This window comes from Cucumis melo, chromosome 2 (genome assembly GCF_025177605.1).
Source record: "Cucumis melo cultivar AY chromosome 2, USDA_Cmelo_AY_1.0, whole genome shotgun sequence".
Taxonomy (NCBI): Eukaryota; Viridiplantae; Streptophyta; class Magnoliopsida; order Cucurbitales; family Cucurbitaceae; genus Cucumis; species Cucumis melo.
The window spans coordinates 3,104,297-3,127,892 of NC_066858.1; the positions used below are offsets into that span (position 1 = coordinate 3,104,297).

General features: G+C 36.2%; 1 protein-coding gene across 1 annotated transcript; it reads right to left on the minus strand.

Annotated features, from left to right (window-relative positions):
- Positions 1-1,253: 1,253 nt before the first annotated feature.
- On the minus strand, positions 1,254-23,127 carry LOC103492426 (mediator of RNA polymerase II transcription subunit 13). The gene is made up of 23 exons (XM_008452797.3): positions 22,940-23,127; positions 22,322-22,447; positions 21,166-21,239; positions 20,924-21,063; positions 20,745-20,831; positions 20,438-20,525; positions 20,277-20,357; positions 19,412-19,489; positions 19,257-19,336; positions 18,771-18,849; positions 18,348-18,671; positions 14,022-14,081; positions 12,142-12,382; positions 10,612-10,836; positions 8,742-10,049; positions 8,116-8,383; positions 7,894-8,044; positions 7,038-7,125; positions 6,777-6,855; positions 5,332-5,627; positions 4,138-5,239; positions 3,388-3,759; positions 1,254-2,160 (listed from the first exon to the last, which is right to left on the minus strand). Exons 2-23 carry the CDS (start codon positions 22,343-22,345, stop codon positions 1,553-1,555), a joined length of 5,853 nt encoding a protein of 1,950 aa, XP_008451019.1. The 5' UTR covers positions 22,346-22,447; positions 22,940-23,127; the 3' UTR covers positions 1,254-1,552.
- Positions 23,128-23,596: the final 469 nt, after the last annotated feature.

A 23,596-nucleotide genomic window follows, 5' to 3' on the forward strand; every position in this document is an offset into this window, starting at 1 on the left:
TTTGACAGTGCAAAAAGTTTAAATACATTCATACATTTTGTTTTATTTCTTTGTATTATTTCTTAAGTATTTCAATCCCCCAAAAATTGAAATGAAATCAAATAAAATGACTACTTTTTAAAGATACAAGAATCAAAATGAACATATGATAATTATCGAGATAGAGATAAAGATAAACTTAGTAGAATCAAAATAAACTTAGACTAAGTATTAAAACCAGAATAGTATTTAAGAAAAAGAAAAAACTTTCTACAGAACTCGTGAATACAAATATAAGGTTGTAAGAAAACTATTATGAGTTCTAGTATCTTCTAAGAACAACAAAATTATAGGTGATGGAAATAAATGAGCAATGAATGAAGACCATAAGAATACTTTTCCAAGAACAACTTGCATAAAATGGTTCCAAAAAGCTTATCTAGAAAAACAAATTCAAAGCGAATGTAAATGTCACTTCATATCATTCATTGTGAATTACACAAACTAAGGACATTCTTTATATGCTTCATTCAATATTATTAAAAATAAAATAAAATAAAAAAAGTAAAGGATCTTGGTTTGGTAGTTTGAAATATAGAATCAGAATACAAGGACAGTAGAACACAACAAATTCAAAATCATTACAACCAAGGATCAAATCACATGGGGCTGTGTAGCAACCAGACCAGATAAGAACATACCACATTATCAAAATCAGCCCACGTTTATTTCCTTCTAAAAACTTTGATCCCTGTCAATTATATGCTTGTTTTGTAAATCAAGCTCTTGCAGTCAATATGTCCCACACATCATCTAAACATAGCTCAATTAGTCGAGGTAAGACAAACCAAGAAGTCGGAAGTTTGAATTTTCACACAACTATAAAGTTGAAATAAAGATAATCTAAACGTAGTTCAACCGATCGAGGTAAGACAAACCAAACAAAGACAGAAGTCCGAATCTCGACATATCTATAAAGTTGAAATAGAGATAATCTAAACATAGCTCAACTAGGCGAGGTAAGACAAACCAATAAGTTAGAAGTTTGAATCTCTTACGCAGACGATGAACTCAAAAGTAAAACAAAAAATAAAAGTACCAACCCCCGCATTTAATAAGAATAACAATAGACGAGGCTATTGTCAGAATACCATCTCTAGAACTGCAAATTGTCAATCTTTGGTCATTAGACAAACTCTAGACAAGGTCACAAGGACAAACGAATTATGATAGATAGTCATTGAAAACTGCTGGCTGGGAGTAATAAAAGAGGCTGTCAAATAAGTGGTTCTATCATTGGATTATATTCTGAGAAAATCAAGGGATCTCAATCACACTGATTTTCAAGTTGCATTTCCCTTTTGTTACATATACAACTGTCCTAATTTTTCACATAAGCCTGAACTGAGATTTAATTCTCTCTTCCCTAATTCCTACCAACTAAGCATATAATTAAGAATTGCCCACCTATCTAGCATGTACAAGAATTATAATACATATAACTTTACATGGTAAGGTCTTAATAGAATAATTAGCAAGAAACAACCTGAGCATTACCTCAGTTGACATAGTCCTAACGTTTCGTTTTTTCAGCGCGCCTAGAAAGCTCCGTGTCAGCAAAATGAAGAATCCTTCGGAGTCTTAAAACCATATCACAGTGAAAAGGCAGAGCAGTTCGCCGGTCCAAGTATGCTGGGCTCACAGTCATCCATGATAAGGCATGAAGCTCTGCTATGATGGATTCAAGGATCAAATGCGTCTCTATTTCAAAGTCTCTGGATTCAACAGTTGAACTTCTTCCCACTTGCTTGATAATTCCGCGGACATTTTTTTCTTGTGTGATATTGTTTCCGTAATAATCAATTAGACTAACCGAAAGGACAGATGGCCATTCCTCTTTCATGTTGCTTCGAGTATCCTTTCTCATCGAGGGCACAGCTCTTGAAATAGCAAATCCTGTAGAAAGTGGAACTGCAGAGCCCTTACTGTGAAGGAGATGTGCTAAAGGTGGGGATTCGGCAGTGAGGCATGTGGGAAGCTGAAGAGGGTTAGAGGGAAGGAAACGCAGACTGGGTGATGGGATTAGTATATAAGAAGAAGATGTGGAACCAAGTGACTTTACAGGGGTAAAGCCTTCAATATACATGGACGAACCCGTATGTACACTGCCTTGATTTCCACCTGTTAAAGACTTTAGGTTAGTACTGAGAAAAGTCACTGCTGCAAAACCTAAAATACATCACATAAATATTTCTCCACGCACCTTAAGAAACTCAAACCCAGACATTTCAAATTATAGACAGACCATGATGACAGCTATTGCAATGTAATTAAAACCATCACAAAGACATCAATTGCTTATGAAATTTCCAGAAGGAAGCTAAGTTGAAAGTTTTCTAACCCAGAAGATGAAAGAACAGAAAGCCTTGATCGCATGCACATAAGAGACTTTATGAATTTGCTACTCTACATGTTCCCCGCTGCTTTTTTATTCAAATTAATCACAAATATTCGTTTAAAAATAAATGAATGGAGGACGGGGAATGTTCGGCTCAAGATTTTAGGACATCTAAGTTTATAGATTGCAATTTGCAAACCCAAGGTTGCATAATTGTATGTCCAGACAGTGCCAAAGAATAAGGAATACAGATATGTATCCATTTGGCGACTCTTTTTTTCTTTCCTTGATAACCTGGGCTCCAACTCCAAGGGCACCCGATTGCTAAATTTTATTAAAAAAATAGAAATGCTTAATCAAAGTACGATTATTAAATATAACACATAAAAATGAGTAACATTATTATTATTGATCAATGATAATTTATTAAAAAAAAAAAAAGATAAAAACGGAGGCTCAGGAGACTTCATCTTATGGTAAAAAATTCATTCAGCTCAGTTATATCACAAGAAGAAAAAAAGAAAATGCAAGATCTTTTGCCCCCCAACCCAGGGCTGAACTCAAGAGACATCATATTTGGCAAGTATCTACTTAGTAGAAGTTATTTTTATTAATTTTTATCAAGAGAAACATAATTTAATTAAAGACTTAGTAAACTCGTAGACTAGTAAAAGCAAACTTACCTAACAAACCTAAGCTCAACTTCATACAACCCTCGCGTTTCTCCAATGGAAATGTCTCCAGAAAATATTTCAACAAAATGCAATTTTATACTTTAGCAGTTTTATGTTATAGCCCTTAAAATATTTACTATAAACGAATAAAACAAACATGGAAGGGAAAAGGTAATAATCTACAACAAACAAACGGAGGGGAAAAGGAAATTCTTGGAGACACAAGGGGGGGAAAGGTAATAATCTACAACAATTAAACAAAAAAAAAAAAGTTCGGCCACAGAACATTAATTGAAGAAAATAAGGTATGTGTTAGATACTGACAACTTATCTTACCAGGAGGTGCCGAATCAGCTTGAAGTAATAGCTGAAGAGAATGCTCCATCGAAACTGCAACGAAACTAATACTATGCACCCACTGAATCAACCCTCTTGAGTTGTCGACCACTGCATGACCACCCATTAGCTGCTTTCTAATAGCAGGTTGTCCAATACCAGCTTTCATAAAGCCTGTGGTTTTTGAATGCGGGCTATATAAAGGATTTGGGGAGGAGGGGAGGTTTCTATCATGAATCAAACTCATCTCCTGTTGTTGCAAGGAACTCCCATTAGTACTTGATGATATCCCATCTGGCATGCAGCGGCGAAGTTGCAAAGGCCATTTTTTCACCTCAGATCCCCATAGTGAGTAAATGGCCTTCTGCCACTCTAGTCATAACAAGATGGAAAAATGCATCATTAGTTCAAACTGTCAGAAATTTAAAATTACGTTTCTAAAATCTTCAACGGAAAATTTTTTAAATGGTAAATGGATGGATATGTGAAAGTAGTGAGTAGTAAAATCATCAAAAGAAGAAGATGTATGTGGGGATCCTTTCGAGGCAGATCACATCTGAATGAGATTATTGATGAAATTGTGAAATAAATCTTCATGATTTAAACTAACTAGTAAATAATTGAGATTATATGAAGCCATGGATAGACATATAAAACTCACCGAGTATCAGATACTAAAAGAAGAATGTACTACAATTGAATCGATAAATAATGAAAGATGAAAATAATAATGATACGTAGAATTTGTACCTAGATACTCAAGTTCATAGAACATTCCAATTCTTGCAATAACCAAGTCCCTCGGCTTGGAAACACCAGTATCAGGTGAACATGACTGAAGTATCATACAGCCTTGCTGCAGAACTTGGACAAAAATGCACTCCAGACCCTTCGTATCCTGCCTGCTGCTGATACCTCCAAATGGAAATATATGGCTGTCTAACAATTCTCCTCGCGAATCTGTCCAGATACATACTAGCCAGCGCCAATCTTCTGTCCATCCATAGGAACAGTGTAGACTAGGATTCTTCTGATGGCCACATCCAAATCCATCCATCTCAGGCCCATCTAGTTGAGAGTTAGATCCAATATCCATACCTACTGTTGAATTTGTACCCTGTAAAAAGGCTCCGCTGTTGTCATCAGATAATGGTTTCGAAGACTCTGTTCCTAGTGTAACAGGATTTATTGGTGAAACTCCATGCTCTAGTGAACCAGGTTCTGCCAGAATAAAAAGTGGTTCAAACATGTAGCAAGAATCATCTTGAAGATAATATTCTCCCATTCGGTTTGGATCACAATTTAATGTTCCAGCCCTTGATTGCCAGGAATTATCCCAGTTTCCAGACCTCAGGGTACCATCAATTTCACCCTCTCGTGGGAGTGAATGCCCAGTCATTCTAGGACCAACACAGTCCTTCCACATCCCTGGAATAGAAGGTGACATTGATGATAGAACTGAATGAGATCTACTAGATATTGATGATGACTGGACAGCGTCATTTGAGGTCCCCCGTGATATTCGACGAGCCTTGTTATAAATAGTAAAAGCTGTCTCCTTAAGAATGACAAGTTCATTTACGGATGGACTACTCACTCTGAAAATCACATCAACTGTCACAATCTGCAATACCAATTTAGGTAGAGTAAACCCTTGAAGAACTAAAACGTTTGATGCTGATGACTCATCAACAGCTGCTGAGCAGCTTAACGACTTTGCAACCTGACTACACAATATTGTTCTCCTATCTCTATCTGACTGGAGCATGACAGAACCGACAGCAATAGAAGATTCAACAACAGTTTGCAATACTTCCAGGGGATCAGGAAAAGGGCATATCACATAAAGTACCTAAGGTAGGAAAAAAATTGTAGGTGAGCCAAGCATGGTGGAAATAATATACATTGAGGGAATAGAAATTGGAAAATATTCAAAGGTCTTACCATGCAAGAACCATTACTTCCTTCTTTTGGATTAGCTGACATGGATGGAGAGAGTTTCAAAGCTTTCAAAGCTTTTGAAAGAGATCTAAGATAGCTTGTCAAGTCCCATCCATTTGAGAGAGAGAGCAAATAGTCACTAATTGAACCAACAATTGAAGCACTGCTGCTATCAATTTTCATTGATTGGGGGCAATCAAGTAGAACAAAACCTGAAGACAACCACTTCCCAGACTCTGTGTCCATTTGATTCCCTAAATTATGCGGGGTATGAGTTCCCAGCTTGCATGTCTCATACACTGGTGACAAACAAGGCGAAGGAAAAGTTGGTCAATCAACTGTAATTTGCCAAAAAAGCTTAAATGCAGCTAATGAGCATATGAAAAGATTATGTGCACCGGGATTCCATTTTTAAATGAAAAGATAACTTTCTATTTAAAAATAACAATAATAATGATGAAAGAATATTGTTAGGTACCTGGATATGAATTTTAGTATGTTAGTATTAAAGGGTATAATGGTCATTAGATGGAAGGTTGGTTACTGGGTGTTGTATAAATATTGAGTGGGTGAGTGAGTGAAGGGTAGACTATTTCGTGGAGTTATCAAGTTCCTTTATACACGGATTATCTTGTACTTTCTTCTTCAATTCTCAATATATTTTAGATATTGATTCTTGTTAGGAAGTATCTTAACAAATACAAGGGACAATACAACCATGTCAACCTTACTTTACAAAACTCCACCTCATATCCAACAAAATGAAAACAAAGCTACAAGTTTCTAATTCTCGTCTCATAAATCTCTCGCTCGGAAAATAGCATAAACTTATAACATCATATCAAAAAAATGGAACTTTGGAACAAAATGGTGGCTCCCACAAGGATGAGATGGTCTTCCCAAAAGGTCCCTGCCTTTTTTTCAACAAGAAACACGAAATTTTCGATGACAAAAATGAAAAGAGGCTAATGTTAAAAATATCCCTACATTTTGATTAAGCACATAGAAAATTTCTATAAATAAATATCTCTACATTTTTATTAAACACAAGATTAAACCCCTCCTGTGATGGGTAACCCCTTTCACGCAAACCAAAGAGATCCTTTGGATGAATCTTGTGTTGGGCCTTTTTTGTGTTTGACTTGGGTGGAAAGAAATCATAGGAATTTTATGTTCATTTCCTTGCTTTTGGTGGAAAATGAGTTGATTGATCCTTTAAAAAAATCTTTGGAATTTTCTTTAATCAAAATGTAACAGTGGCAATTTTATCCACATCAGAACAGTATTTATTCATTTCTTAAAGATCAGTCTCCCGTAGGAAAATACTTCTTTTCAAACAGTCAAATGGAAAATACAAGATTAATCAAGAGACTAAATGCAGAATTAGTTATATAGTAGACCTCTGGAAGTACCCATTTTATTTGATTAAATAACAAATCGTTACTAACCCGTTCCTAGTTGCTGGAAAAAATCAGCAGCAGCTGTTGCAAGAGGATCAATATCGGGGCAAATGACGCAATAATTTATCTGCAACATTTAATGAAAATAAAAATCCATGTCACTTTGGTTCAGAAAAAAAAAATCCATGTCACTAAAAGAGTGCAAATGATATTATCATCTCAGACTTGCAGATACCATATAAATAAATATGGGAAAGAAGACAGAAAGCTCCTTGCAGATGCCAACTGTTCAGTTTTCAATCAACTTACCGGTTTTTGAACAGCATAAGGTTCAAGAGGGGCCTTTTCCCAAAGTTGCAGAGAGTTGGCAGATGTCTTAAGCCAATCATCTTGGTACCTATTTACATATCATCGTTTTCTTCTATTTCAGTAGATGATATTGACAACAGTAATTCATCGACATGAAAATATAAGAGATTGCATAACTGAGCAAATGAACCAAAAACCTCTACAAACTCACCTTCTTTTTCAAATACATACCAGGCTATGATTAAACAGTTTTTAATGGTTAGATTAACCATCTAAGAGTTTGTATTCTTTAAATATTTTCTCAAAGGAAGTTTTTGTTTCCATCAAGAAAACCATCTTAGAGTAGACTTCTTATCCACAAGAGAAAAAAAATCCAAGAATAGACACAATGATGGATCTTGGTCTATGCCAGATAATAGGATTTCCTTGCTTCAGTCCATTGATTGTTTTGTTTATTAATAGTTTCTTCCTCAAATATGGACATATAATTTTGCAGGTCAAAAATAGATAATTCCATGTCTTTTGTGGGTCAGGGGCCGAAGCAATAAATAAAAACAGATGTTTAACAAACTCGAATGAAAGGCAAAAAAATCTGCAGTTTTTAAGTGAAAAATAAAAAAAGAAAAATGCAATGAATGTCATTCACCCAAAGTACAGAGCAATCTTCTAATTATCACATCAACTTGAATGTGCAACCATCATATAAAGGTTAAAAGATAAAGTAATATTCTATGAATGATGTTTAATAGTCTATGAAAGGCACGTAAATGTTTAGCATACAAAACATATCAGGATATACTAGATATGAATTTAATCCTCAATAAATAACAAGGCAATTAAATAATCAAACCCATACCCAACAAGTATTGCAGGTGATGGGAGAACAAGAACTGTTGGTCTCAGCCGGGAAGGCAGTAGTTGCGGGTCAGATCCTGAACTGCAAATCTCTTGGTTTGATCTCCTTTGGGAAGTCTCATCCATTTTGGAACCATCCATCGTGGTACTACCTACAGTATCAGAAAATTGCATGATCCACTGAACTAAACATTTCGTTTTGTATAAATTATAACATCCCTACCTTTGAGACTAGACGATCCACTAGCAGAAGAATGTGAGGGGCTTATGGGCTCTCCAAGATTTTGCATAACAGTACTTGAAGAATCTTTAGATTCATTTACAGTAGACTCGGCAGATAATCCATCACCGGTGCTTCCGGAATCACCTAATTGGCCACGACCTTTGCACCAATCAATTACAGATAATGGCCCATCCAAAGTGCCAAATGCAGATTTCAAGGCTGTTTTCATGTCAGACTGCAGGAAACTCATTACAGACGGGGCATAAACCTGAAGGATAATTCAGCAATAAGCCAATAAGCCAGCAGGACATCTTTAAAGCTACATCCCATCAATAAGCCAGCATGGCAAGAAGGAAAAACAAAAGAAACCACAAACACACAATTGTAGTAACAGTAATAGCAAAAGTAATAATACGGTAGACCAAACGTAATAAAAAAAATGTCAGAAAACATACAAAAGTTAATTTTGTAAAATAACAATATGAATTATGATGATAACAAGATATTAAGCATGAACAATACCTTCAACAAATTATAACAATAAAGTCGAGGTCTAGAATATGACCATAAGATAGTAAATTGTGTGCTTGTGCCTGCAATATCAATTAGAAGGAAAACACACTTACATCAGCAGTGAGAGGATCCACTAACTCAACACCTGCAATGTCCAATGCATGGCAAGAGGCTAAGGTCCCTCCGCAGCCTGCATGAACCATTGATGGCCCACATGAAAATCCCCTCCTCCATTGTTCCTGCAATGCTAGCCAGCCATATGGGCCATCACCACAGTCTGCATCCAAGGCGAGGTCAACAAAAGAAGTAGCCTGCTGGACAATTAAAGGGAAGGCATCAAGGAGCTCCTGAAGTGGTTGTCTCTGCCCATAAGAGAGAACTCCATCCTCATGAAAAGAATTGTGGGGTAAGGATGAGCCAAGTTCCATACTAGGTGAGTTTGATGGCTTTGGAACCTTGGGAACTCCAACAGACCGCCAAACACCAACAGGTGCATTAAGGTGTCCATCAAGTATTCCCCCATCAGCATCTCCAGCTATTCTAATTGGAACAGTCTCCTTCTTCTTCACCTCATTTGCCATATAATCAGTAATAGTACTTGGATCACTAGATAGCTGAGTTGTACCAGAAACTGTGGAACTACCAGATGACTGCAAGGTGTGTCGTAATCTGCACATAGAAGCTTGGAACATTAAGCATTCAACTTCCATCGCAAGAACGTGCTTCTGAGACATAAATAAACAATCAGCTTCAATACTGTCCTCAGCCATTTTCCTTTGTGTGGTTTTGACAGCATTGTGATTCGAGAGAGATGATGCCAGCCCATCAGATGTAGAGATGCTGTTCTTAGAGGGAGCTGATTTTCTTATATGTTTCTCTTTCACATTGTCAACATGTATATAATAATTTTTTGCCCGTAAAACATTAGATGGTTTTGTATTTGAGGAAATACCACTCTTCTCATCAGACCTATCAAAATGTGGTGAGGAGGGTGGTGTTGCACCATATATGTAACTGTTTGTGCTTAAGTTTGAACTCTCTAGTTCCCGAGTTTTTGGAATATATGGACTTCGGAACATTGATGAAGAAAACTCACTTGTAGGAGTTTCCACTGCTCCATATTCTGGAGCAAGTGTCATCAGAGCTTCAGCTTTAGAGATTTGATCGAACTCCCCAGAAGAAGACACTGGGGTTTGGTTGGCTGTCACTGAGGACAATGCATTGTTTGTGACTTCATGATCTTTGCTTAGAACCTCCTCTGTCATCATTGGAACAGCTGGGTTGAAGCTATCAAAGGATGGAAACCCCACAGGCAAAAGCATCTGATCAGAAACATCCATGACTCCAACTGGACTGCTACCTACATCAGTGTAGTCCGGGGCAGAAAACATAAGAGATTGTGACTCTGTAGTTCCTGGAGGCTTCAGAAGATAATAGCATGATGAGCTCCAAGATCATACTCATATAATAAGCAAGAATATTAAGAGAATAAAAAAGAACAGCTTGCCTTCAACTTGACTGAGGAAGATTGAGGGAGTGAAAAAATTATAGTTTTACAAACGAATTAAAGCTCATTAGAGGTATGTACTTCAACTTCAAAATTAAAGGTTTGTACTTTTTTGAATAAAATAACAATGAGTTACCATCACATGTCAATGCCAAATTATCAAAATTGATGGTAGATTGTAATAATCCAAATAATTTTTGGTTAAGCTCAAATTTCATTCCAATGAGGATCTTTTCTCCAGAAAGATACGAGTGGAAAGGAAATTTAAAAAGGTAATGAAGTAACTTACAGGCCACATCAAATTCCATAAACAGATCAGGAAAGAAAATAAAAAAACTAACCATCTTAGAAAGCTTATTTTGAGATATAACTTTGTTTTGGGCTATTGCCCATCACCAGAAACTCAACATGCAACAATAACAACCATCTTATAATCATCCTGCAGCAAAACATTGTACAAGACACATGGAAAATACCTCCCCAAAAGGCAAAACGTCATTCTCAAAGAAGTCTCCAAAGCCCCCAAAATGCAAAAGAAGGTCTTCTATGTCGTCCCCACCCCGGTCATCATCTTCCCAGTCCCAAGGAGATCCAATCAGCTCAGTGGAAGTAAAATCAGATTTGAAAGCATCCTGAATTTGAGCACCTGTACCCATTTGATCTAATGCATCTGGCATCCCTGAACGAGGCCGCTTAATACCCTAACAGATAAGCAATTTGATTGACCAATTGATAATATTAGTAGATATTACAAAAATCTAGAGGTAGCATGAGTAATATTCTTTTTTTCCTAAATAGAAAATTTATATTTCAATGATCATACATAATATTACAAACGAAAGGGGAACCTTCGAAAAATCCTATAAAAAAAGTCTCTCCCGTTAGTCAAAAGATCATTAAGACTACAATTTGTTATAGCAAATAACATTATCATCAAGGGGGGGCAATGGGAAGATACACTTAAAAATCTATCGAAGGTCAATTTCCAGTTGTTTGGTGTCCAATCGTTCCACAAATTCAAGCATAGCTTAGTGGATAAAGACCTCAATTACCATACTAAAAGTTGGTTCGATTCTTGACCCCACCATTTTTCAACTAAAAATTGAAGAATAAAATAAAGGGTGCATTTGATCCTAGGCTATAGAACCAACCCCCCCCCCCCCCCCCACACACACACACACACAAAGATCCTGTTTTTTCACAACCTGATGGCAGTTTTCAACAGCGAGGCAGGTGAAAAATATCGATATTGGATATAAGAATTACTGCCACGCTAGAATCCAACAGAAAGATGTTATCCACCTCAAAAAACAAGAACCAAAGAGTTTCCTCCCATGGAGGAAAACATAAATACCCATTAGACAATGAATCCAATATTAGTTTTCTGCTTTTAGAAATCATGCCGGTATGGTAACAATTTCTTTGATTCGAATTATGCAAAGTCTTTTAGAAAAATGTTTCTATTTTTTAAATTTGCCAGTGTGTGCAATAAAATGTCAGTGCTCATGAAAGTTACTAGAAACATTATAAAAATATAAAAAATAATAATAAAAACGTCTATCAAACATTTTACAATTTTTAAACAAGTTCAAATGTCTATTATTTATATTATATACACATTGATGTTATTTTGTTGCTTACTTCTACGTTTTATGAATTTTGTTTACAATATAGTAGAAATGTCAATTTACTCCTTATGTCAATGTTGATGTAGAACCCATGGTTGGTAACTGAAAATATCAACATGTCGACAAAATTTAAAGCTATTATTGTAACTAAATAAGGACACGTTACCCAATCATTGTTTATGTGAATAATAATTCTTTTTGGAACGTTTCAATAGTGCAAGAAGTACAAGTCAAAATGAAACCATAAAGCAGCATTGCATATACTGAAAGTCGAGTTCCCATTCCAAAACATTAAATCCAATTTGCAAGGTCCTTAATCATATTATCATATATAACAACAGACAGAAAATTAAAATCAAGAACATTAATCCAGCATACCAATTTTCGGGAACTGTTTGCGGACTGGTCATTTGAAGACAATCCAGACTGCCTGCAAGATAAGGAATCAGCATCTGCTTCAAGTTCACTGGCCCCTGTCTTGCAATCACTATCATTAGAACTACTGCTTATGCTACCAATGCTGCTACTGTTACTATTGCTGCTGCTATCGTAACCATGCTGTGAACGTATTTTATCAGTCTCAGTCCACAACCCTTCCATATAATCTACATTTCCAGCACTACAGAAACCACAACCATAAGTGCAAAACTGAAAGGTTAATAATGATTTAAAATGTTAATCCAGTCACCCTACTATAGACATTTTTTCATGAATGCCACTAATATAGAAATATGAAACATACATGAAAGTTGACAACTGAAAAACTTAGAAAGAAAGAAAACATATATATGACAATATACCTTCTTAATATATATATATATATTATAAAGAAAGGATACAACAAAACATCTGGCTTACTTTTTCTTAATGTATATATATATTTCATAAAGAAAGGATACAACAAAACATTAAGGGTACGTTTGGGGGAAGGAAAGAGTTATGGGGGAAAAGGATTATAATAATCCTAGTGTTATGATAATATGTTTTTGGGGGAAAGGTTACTATTGGTAGTGTTATGGTTATATGTGTTTGGGGGAAGGAATATGAAAGGTAGTGTTATGATAGTATGTGTTTGGGGGAGGGATTATGATAGTTGTGTTATAATAATATGTGTTTGAGGGAAGGGTTATGATTGTAGTAATTTAAAAAACAATAATAGAATTTGGATTGGGTTATTTGCGTAGGGTAATGTAGGGTTGTAAGAAAAGAAAAGATAGGGTTATTTGGGGATTAAGATAACCCTAATCCTCATTTATCATAACCCTTGGGCCAAACACGGTTTGGTCCAATTTCCTAACCCTTTTTCCCTAAAACCCCACCCCAAACATACCCTAAGAAGAAGAAATCCACGCTAGTCATCTCACTACATTATTGCTGTTCTTTTTTTAACAAATGAATTCAAATAAACTGCCCATTTTGCAAAAAGGATGCTGAAACACAGAACCAAAGCTTTATTGCTAGCAGTAGCACTTATTCTGGCAAATTTTGGAAGAAGATTTTTCATCTTTCAAAATGGTCCACAGCGCTCCCACATGACCCAAATAGTCTCATTCACTATACCCTAACTGGACCACCTTTTCTCAGATAGGAAAAGAGATTCTATGGACTCACCTAAAGGGTTTTTAATGATAAGGAAAGATCTTTCAATAATCTTTTTTATTATGTTGTCTATTTAGCTATATCTTGGCACATAACACTATTTCTTTCTTGTTACCTCTTCAAAAAGACACTCTATTCTTTCAATTTATATCGCTACTCTACTCTTTTGTCCAATTGGAAAGTTTATTTTAACTTCTTTGGCTTCAAAATTCCTCCCTGATTTTGCAAAAATTCATACACCTATTGAATTTGTTTCTTATTTCAAAAGAGAGAGAGAGAAACAAACAAAAAGACACTAGATGATAGTTGTCATCGTTGGTTCTTGGCAATAAAACAATTTATAACAAAGTGACTTGGTTGGAGGGTATTTTTGAAACCTCTTTTTGTCGAAGACTTGGGATGTCTTGTTTCCCTTTGTCTTTCTGCACTGTTCTTTTTCTAAAAACAAATAGTGGTTTCCTATCATATATACACACTTTTCCAAGTTGTTATCAAGTCTACTTTCGAATGAACTCTTGAAAAGTAGACAAGGTAAAATAGTGTTAGGATCCAGCTTAACATGCACATAACAACATCCAAGCAACATGCACATGTAACATAGTATTTCTTAATCTAATAACATATAACTTCAGTCACATGCTATGAGCTGAAATCCTTACCAATGCACGTTGAAAGATGAACCAGGTAACGAGGGTCCTATCCAGTTTTGCAGCCAAAATCTGAAAAATTTGACTTCAAAGTCAGTAAAAGAAACAAAGGCCACCAAAACTACATCGCAATTCAATAAAGCAAAAACCTTTAGTGCGAAGAGACCAGAAACAGCCGTTCATAAACCAAGCTTCATTTTTCTTAATAAGAAACCAAGCTTTCATTTTGTAATAAGACAAAAGGATCTACTAAGGCATATAAAAAAATAAGCCCAATAATAAAATCAGCACCCCACTTACAAGGGGTTCCAATCCAAAAAGATAATACTAAGTTTACAATTACAAAACACTCTATTAACATATGCTCATAAAGAATGATTAAATTTAATCAAATGCCAAATGTCCTCCCCTGAAAAATTCTATCGACAAGCCAAACGCCCCATATTTAAAAGGGAAGAAAAAAAGAAGAGATCCCCCCCCCCCATAGTGAAGGAGACGAGCACAACATCAAACACCGAACAACACCCTCTATTACGAGCTGACACAGCCTCAAAAGTCTGCCTCTAGATACGCTCTTGGGTATTCACTCTCCCAACCAAAACTTGCCGGGCAATGAATTTTACTTTTCAAAGAGAGGAAAACACAGGAGCTTCTGAGGGAAAGGAGCACAAAGAATCCAAAAGAAAGAATTGCTGGAAAAGCCTTTAGAGGGCTTCAAAACCCAAGATCTAAAATCCCTTCTCCCCGTAATAATAAATTGGTCAAAAATAATTTAGACAAGAATTGACCACCTTGCTACTCTCTCGATCAGCAAGGACAACAAACACATGAGTAAGAGAGGAAGACCTAACAGTAGAAGGCAAAGTATAAACCACCAAATGCAACCTATCATCTGGAAGATGATACAGATGAGGGAACTGTCTCCCACCCAAAAATCCTCCCGAAAATAAGTAGTCAACCCGTTCCAAATAGAGCATTTAAAACTGAAGAGAACATAGGAACACTTGGAGCAATAACAAGAACCCTTAACCTAGTAACCTACCACTTGAGACCCAAACACAAGGGTGAGGTAAATACCTACTCACAATAATCCTCCCCCACAAAGAGTCGAGACTCCAAGTGAAAATTTTACAAACATTATGCCAAGAGAACTTTATTATGTAGCTGCAGATTTCTAAACCCAAAGGCCCCATTCTTAAAAGGCTTCAAAAACCGTCACAGTTAACTAAATGGGTCCCTCCCTCACCTCCACCCCTTCCTACAAAAAGTTTCTCAATAACCTTTCAATGTCTTTACTAACCAAAATGGGATCCTAAAGAGGGAGAGAACACAGATAAAATATGTCTGGGAAGAGGTTGCTTGATTTAATTCCAAAAAGAAAAGGAAGGAAGGAAGAAAGAAATAAAAGAAAACCCAACAACAGCAAGTTCTGATGTAACGGAACATGAAAAACATCTTGGAATGGTTTTTTTCTGTGCTGAGGGATAACCAGTTATTTGCTAATAGAAAAAAATGTGTGATAGCCCATTCTAAAATCCAATACTTAGGCCACCAGATCTCAAGTAGAGGGGTAAAAGCAGATGAGGAAAAAATTTGAAGCATGGTGAATTGGCCCCAGCCTAAGGATGTCACCAGATTGAGAGGATTCCTGGGATTAACCAGGTATTACCGAAGGTTTGTAAGAGGGCATGGAGAAAATACAGCCCCCTTAACTAAACTATTACAGAAAAATTCTTTCAAATGGAGTGAGGAAGCTACTGAAGCTTTTGAAAAACCAAAACTCGCAATGAAAACCATCCATGTATTAGCATTACCCGACTGGTCTCTACCATTCATAATAGAAACTGATGCATCTGGAATTGGGCTAGGAGCAGTGCTTTCACAAAATGGCCATCCTATTGCGTTTTTTAGCCAGAAATTGTCCGCAAGAGCCCAAGCTAAATCCATTTATGAGAGACAGCTGATGGCTATTGTACTTTCTGTTCAAAAATGGAGGCTACTTTTGGGAAGGAAACTCACGGTAACATCTGACCAAAAAGCCATGAAATTTCTATTGGAGCAGAGAGAAGTCTAACCACAGTTTCAAATGAAATTTCTATCGGAGCAGAGAGAAGTCTAACCACAGTTTCAAAAGTGGCTTACCAAGCTTCTTGGATATGATTTGAGATTTTGTATCAACCGGGATTACAAAATAAGCAGTTGATGCCCTTTCTAGAATGGAACCATCCTCGGAACTAAATACCATGTCCACTCCTGGTATTGTGGATTTAGAAGCTGTGCTCAAAGAAGTAGAGAAAGACAGTGAACTCCAAAAGCTTATTGAAGACTTGAAGAAAAATCCAGAAGAAGGGAACAAGTATCAATGGGAGAATGGAAGGCTCTTATCTAAGGGAAGACTAGTGCTCTCCAAGAACTCAACACTCATCCCTAACCTATTACACACATTTCATGATTCGATCTTAGGGGGCCATTCAGGTTTATTGAGAACCTATAAGAGAATGAGTGGAGAATTACATTGGAAGGGAAGGAAAGCGGATGTCAAGAAGTATGTGGAGTAGTGTGATACTTGTCAGCGAAACAAGACCGAAGCTACCAAACCAGCTGGATTGTTACAGCCCATCCCAATTCCTGATCATATACTAGAAGATTGGTCTATGGATTTTCTGGAAGGGCTACCTATGGCAGGGGGGTTAATGTCATTGTGCTAGTGGTTGACAGGCTGAGCTAATATGCTTACTTCATCTCCATCGAACACCCCTTCTCGACTAAACAAGTGGTGGAAACATTCATTGATAAGATTCTGAGAAAGCATGGCATCCCAAAATCCACCATTACTGATAGAGACAAGATATTTCTCAGTAATTTCTGGAAGGAGTTGTTTGCAACCATGGGAACTATACTGAAAAGAAGCACTGCAATTCATCCACAAACGAATGGACAAATAGAACAAGTGAATAAATGCCTAGAGACTTATTTGAGATGTTTCTGTAACAAGCAGCCGAATAAATGGAACAAATTCCTTCCTTGGGCAGAGTTGTGGTATAAGACCACCTTTCATGCCTCTACTAAAACTACACCATCCAGACTGTATACGAGAGACCCCCACCACCTTTGTTATCACACGGAGATAGAAACACAACTAACAATGAAGTAGAATTGTTGCTGAAAGAAAGAGATTTAGCTTTAAATGCCTTAAAAAGAACTTATGTGTGGCCCAGAACCAAATAAAGAAAATGCCAGATCTTAAGAGAAGAGAACTAAGTTCAAGGTGGGAGAAGCGTACTTGCTTAAGTTCAAGGTGGGAGAAGGCAGTGCTCATTGGCCAGGAAAAGCTGTGAGAAACTTGCCCCTAAATTTTATGGACCCTACAAAATAATAGAGGAAATTGGAGAAGTGGCTTATTGGTTACAATTACCACCATAGGCTGTCATCCACAATGTGTTCGATGTTTCCCAACTGAAGCTGAAACTAGGAAAGCAACAACGGGTACAACACCAACACCCCATTCTGACTAAGGAATTCGAACTACAGTTGTGGCCTGAGACAATTTTGGGGATTCGCTCGAGCAAGGAGTTGGGAGCAAATGAATGGTTGATCAAATGGAAGGGTTTACCAAAAGTGAGGCTACATGGGAATCAGTGTATCAAATGAATCGGCAATTCCCTAAGTTTCACCTTGAGGACAAGGTGAACTTGGAACCGAGGGTGTTATAAGGCCTCCAATTATCCATACTTATAAAAGGTAGAAAGGTAATTGTGCAGCAATCCAATGATGAGGGAATGATGCAGTAAAAGAATGTGACTGATGGGGCCCACGAGGAGGAAAGAGAGGGAGAGCTATAAATATATCTTTATAGGATTGGGTAGCTAGGTTATCTTTTTCGTGTAAAGGCTGCTATAGCTTTTTGAGAGTGTTTTCCCCAGCCTCCATGTAAATGTGCTGGGTATGTTTACTGTTTTCTTTATTATTCCATCTTTGAACTACTTGTTATCTCATATTTCGGCTGATATTAATATAAATAACAGAGTACCGTCTTTGTTTTAGCCCGTTTGGTTAGGATTTATTGTGTTTATATTGTTAGAATCCTAACACTTTTCTTCAATACTTCAAATTTCTTTTCATCCCATTTGTGCTTTAAAATTCACAGGGAAGCCCGTAAACTTCAACCAAAGTAATTTACGTTTGTCTTTGAAGAGTGGCCACTAAGGAAAATCTTTTTATTTCTTTCATTCAAAACTTGCACAAAATCAGTATAAAATGTAGCAAAAAGGATTTCCTTGTATCTTTTAAATTGGAAGCACATCAAAGAAGATAAACAGTGCAAGCTTTGGTAACTACCTTTTCAAAGAAGACCTGGCAAATGAGGTCTGCAATAACAAAACAAGCACTGCCTCTGATGGATATATGAAAGTCTTTTTATGAGAAGATAAATGGTTTGACGATCCTTTCAGTTCACCTCGTCCGATAAGAGATTCTGTAACTTGAGGCATTGATACGTTTTTTGTGTAATTTGAATTGGATAGCAGTGGCTTCTCACTCACTGATTTAGGGCACCCTAGGGTAACTTCAACATAGCAATTTTGCCCCTTCGACTGGCAGCCACCTTGAGAGACATGATGGGGTAAACCTACAAAGCCGTATGAAGTCCTAGACTTGCCGGAACTGTTCACAAAAATCAAAAAAAGAAATAAAACGATTAACATTTTATAAAATACAGAGAGAATCTGCCAAATGGAAAGCATACGACATATAATGCAGTACCTGGAATATATCCGTTTTACAACATCACTGGCACAACACCCAGTAAACCTACCTCGAACTCCATGAGGCGAAACAATCACTGAAAATAAACAAATGTTAAAAAAGTTCTGTGCATGGATAATAAAAAATCAGCATCAACCTAACATATGCAATTCAAGCTAGCAAAAACTGAAGTCAAAAGGAAAAAAAAGTTTTTCAAGCAATAAACAATTGAGATATTTTAATTACAAATAATGGAAAAATAAAATTGCCCCATATCACAATGCCTCCTGTTTTATAATTGTAACAAAATATTGTTCCTATTTTCAAAAAAAAATATCAAATAACAAATTATTCCTAACATAAGAACCTAAAGCCCGTATTTATAGAGAAATTATCCACTAAGAAACTTTTTTAGGATGAAACTAACTAAGAATTATTTAGTGGCAAAATAATCAACCATAAGAAATTACAAAATTGCCCTACAGTTTGAATTTCCAAGCTAACCTGGAAGTCCAAGACAGGAATTATGAGCAGAATTCTTCAAAACTCTTTCAATCTCTGCATTTGATAGTGCTCGAATATGTCTAGGAAAAAAAATCAGTTAATTATCAACTTAACCTGTATTGTCAGCAACTTAAAACAAGTAGGGAAAAAATTACTTTGCAGATAAAATGACATGCACAAAGATTGCCTCCTCGGTAGCAGCAAATATGAACTCCATTGTAGGTTGCCCTCTCCTGACCATTCATATCCATTAGTAAAAGAAAAGATCGAACAAGGATCTTTTTAGAAAAAGAAAAATTTGGAAACCAGGATAAGAACAAAAGTAGAAAATTGATTAAAGGAAAAAAACAGTATAAACTAAAACATACTCCAACTGTAATGATCCGCATTTAACCTTCAACTCCCAAAAACTAAACTCTTGGGAGTGTAAATTTGATGAAATTATACCCTCCAACCACCATTTGGCTTATTTCAGAGGAAAAGGTGCACAGCACACTAATACCCCAGGGCCCAGCTTTATATGGCTTCAATATGTTGTTTAACATACATCTTGTTAAGAAAAAATTGAACAATAGAAGTATGTAGTTATTTCTCTTTTTAGAAGTTAGCCTCGTAGTGTAGGTATCTGTTACTAAAATGAAATATACTGAAGTCTTCCGTAGAAGAAGCCATTCAGGAAGCTAAACAAATTACAGCTACCTTATTATTTGGATTTACACAAATCCCTTCGAAGGTTTATGTCCTAATTAGAATTCCCAAACCTCACTATATCAGTGTGTCAAAAATTGTGTAAAAATTAAATTAAGAAAGAAGTCTATCTAGCTACCCACTAAAATTTTGCTTCAACTTGATTCAAGACTTAACTATATAGCTTGCTGCACTAACAATGTACATATCAGACCTATATGGTTGCACCAGAGTCAGCATCACACAGAAACATAATCATCTATTTTTGTACTGAAGTTCACAGCAGTATAATAGAAGAAAGATTCGTGAAGCTGACAAGAATTAAAGAGAAACCTGAATAGATCTTCACTTTGCATGTGGTGATATTTTGTGAAAACATCTCCAAACCTCATGTATGAAAGTCCAGTTAGGGCTCTGCCAATCTCAGGTAAGTTAGGTTTGAGTATGAATAAACAAATAATTCGGCATATAATCAGTGTGTCAAGCTAAATGACCTTTCGATACAATTTCGTAATGCCTGAGAAAGGGCAGCTGCAACTTCCTCTGAATCCCCAGGAGAGATCCACAGTCCAGATGCAACAACTATTGTGAAGAAAGACATTGCCACAGAGCAAAAATGTGAGTGGAACACGGCCCATTTTAACAATGGAGAATGAGTTCAAGAGTAGTCGAGTTTGCACATAAATTGTAACAAGAATGAATTAATTTGAATGAACCAAAGCCAAGTTTGTGTGTTTAAATACGTAAAAAAGTTGTATAACACATTAAATCAAGCACAATGCCTTCATGAGTAGCACATACCCCTTAACTTGGAAACAGCTGCTTGGGCAGTTTCAACGACAGAAGAATGGCGTCCAGGTAGAAAAAGCCAGAGTTTAATTTTCTCATCTGGGTATGCAAAATTATCAAAAGTTAGACAAGTACAATTGATTAAGCAGATAGATGAAAATACACATTGCATCAACATTTCCATTTCTCACCAGGATTGTGCAAACCCTGAGATGGGTCCCAAGGCCCTACAAATGAGTTGGTCCAAGTACTTAGAAATCCTTCCTTCTGTAATTGCACATGTGATGACAGAACCAAGAATGTGGCAGCATCATTGTGCTCAACCTTCGCACTTTCAACATCAAAAGCCTAATTTTAGCATGGTCAACAAAGTGGAAGTCCACCCAAAAAAATCCTAAATGTTAAACCAAGGAACAGGTTCACTAAGTTTTACCTTTTGTCTGGTAAGGTACTCAAATCAGATTCATTAGGCAGAAACTGGAACCATGATATTTGATGTAGACCACCCTATGACAACATCACAGCAGAAAGCATTATCAGGAACGTACAAATGCAATAAATTCTAGAGTAAACAATCAAATGTATTCAAGGATTAGCCTAATGGAAAGTTGTCCTGATAACTAGATTGCATGTGTGTGCATAGTCAAAACATAGCAATTGAGAAGACATAGTTTACTTATGGACTAAAAATCAGAAATTAGCAATGATCTCTTTTTTTTAAATAACTTTGATGCTACCTTTTAGGGAGTAAGAATATTCCAGCCAAGTAACCATGATGCAACACAAAAAAAAACTTTCTTTGTAAGTCCCAAAAAGGGGGGAAAAGAAACAAGTACAAAGCAACTAGCAGGAGACACAAGCACCTTTATAAGGCACTTAGGATGACAAATATTGACCGTTCGTGCTCCCCTTGTTTGATAGTATGAGATTCCATCTCAAAACCAATTGGCAACGAGAGGAGCAGTCCATCTATATTATATGGAGTGTGAGTCCCCTTGGTTTTTCCAATGTAAGACTCTCAACATCTCCAACTTGTCCCCTCAAGATGGTGTTTTTTTTTTGTTCACCTATCTTGGACCAAATACCTCTTTAGGCTTAATGAGCTCTCACACCATGTTTGATAGTATGGGGTTCCATCTCAAAACCAATTGGCAATGAGAGGAGTAGCCTATCTATATTATATGAAGTGTGAGTCCTCTTGGTTTTTCCAATGTGAGACTCTCAACATCTCCAACTCCCCTGAACGATCCATACATATCTTTTAAAGGATTTTAATCAACTAAATTAGAAAATTATGTGTATGATGTATCTATACATTTTAACCACCTAGTTCATTCAAAAGAAGGAAATCCCGCTCCATCATACAATTGCAGCTGAGATTTTCAAGATTGTAAAGTTCCCACAATTTATTACTGACCATGCTGAATAATAAAGAGGAAATGTGCAAAGAACCAAAAATTAACCAAGTTCAACGTATGAGAACAAACATAAAGAGAAATTCAACGCAAAAAAATAACGGAATTAAAACATATAAATACCATTCATAAACATTAAGGATAGATCTAAATCGGAAAGGCTAAGGAACATACAATTTTGAAAATATTCGTCCACATCACTTCAGAAAACTAAAAGTTCAACTTCCACGACGATACCAGTTTCCAAACAAGCAAATTCCCTGTGCTAGAAAACCACCACCAAAGCATCCATTTGCTGACCTGTAAGGGATCCAAAAGCACCAGCGTATGAATGAGCAAAATACACCACTACGAAAAGGTGATCAATACCATCATTAACCAATTGTCATTCGAATAAATAGTTAACTCAACAAGCCATCTCCACGAAAGCAAAATTCTTTCGTTCCCCAGATCAACAACTCAACAGAAACTTTTGTTGCCTCACTCAAATCACGTATTCTCAACCAAGTTCAAAAAGTAAATGAAACAGGAACAAACCCACAAAAACTGAATCCAAATCAAACATGAGCAAGAGAAAATGCACAACCCTAACTACCCATTAAGCAAAAAAAAGCTACCCAAGATTCAGAAACTCGAAAAACGACTAAAACGAATTCAAACTGAAAGTAAGACTCGAATTTCCCCCAGAAAAATCCAACCTTGGAAAATTCTGGCATTACCCAGAAGGAAAAGTGGGTTGCAGCATAGAAAAATGATTAAAAGAAGGTGATGAAATGGAATTAGAAGGCATACCCTTTCGAGTAATCGGTGGTGTCGGGTTGAAGAGAGGAGTTGCAAGCACACGCACAGCTTATTCTTCTTCTCCAGTGGGAAAGTCCAAAAGCTTCGATTCCCTCGTTTCGTTTGGCGCATTAAGCCTTCAACATTATAATTTTTGTTGAAATTTTGTGGGGGGAAATGCCATAATCCGCCATTTGTTTTCACAAATTTTGGTTAGTATTTACAATAACCTAATAATATATTTGATGTTTTAAATATTAAATCCTAAATTAAAAAAAAAAAAAAAAAAGTGTTCTTAATTTTTAGGTTGTGTCAAAAGGTTTAAACTTTTCGAATCATTAGTTTGTAGATAGTGAAAATTTTGAATACTTTTTGAATAATTTCATTTTAATAATTTTGTTATATATATAAAATATTATTGTTATATAAGTTTTCGTGCTCCTCGATTTCATAACAATGTCCAATAGCGAATCGTAATATTTTAAAACACAAATGAATTAAATTCGAATTCCAAACCTATAAACTAAAAAGGTAATAGTTTAACATAACCGGACGCAAAACCTTTAACAAGTTTATTAAATAGTCTGCAAATATTTGATATTTTTAAAAGAATACGATACATTAATTACATAGGTTACTAGCCTAACTATTTTACTACAATAATATAAG

Bases quoted from the DNA above. Each gene is read 5' to 3' on its own strand.
- LOC103492426 (XM_008452797.3), bottom strand. From the start codon at position 22,345: ATGTGGACGAATATTTTCAAAATT. The intron at 20,526-20,744 runs GTATGTGCTACT...TCTTCACAATAG, and splicing joins AGCTGTTTCCAAGTTAAGGG to TTGTTGCATCTGGACTGTGG. The intron at 7,126-7,893 runs GTATGGGTTTGA...ATATGTAAATAG, and splicing joins TCACCTGCAATACTTGTTGG to GTACCAAGATGATTGGCTTA.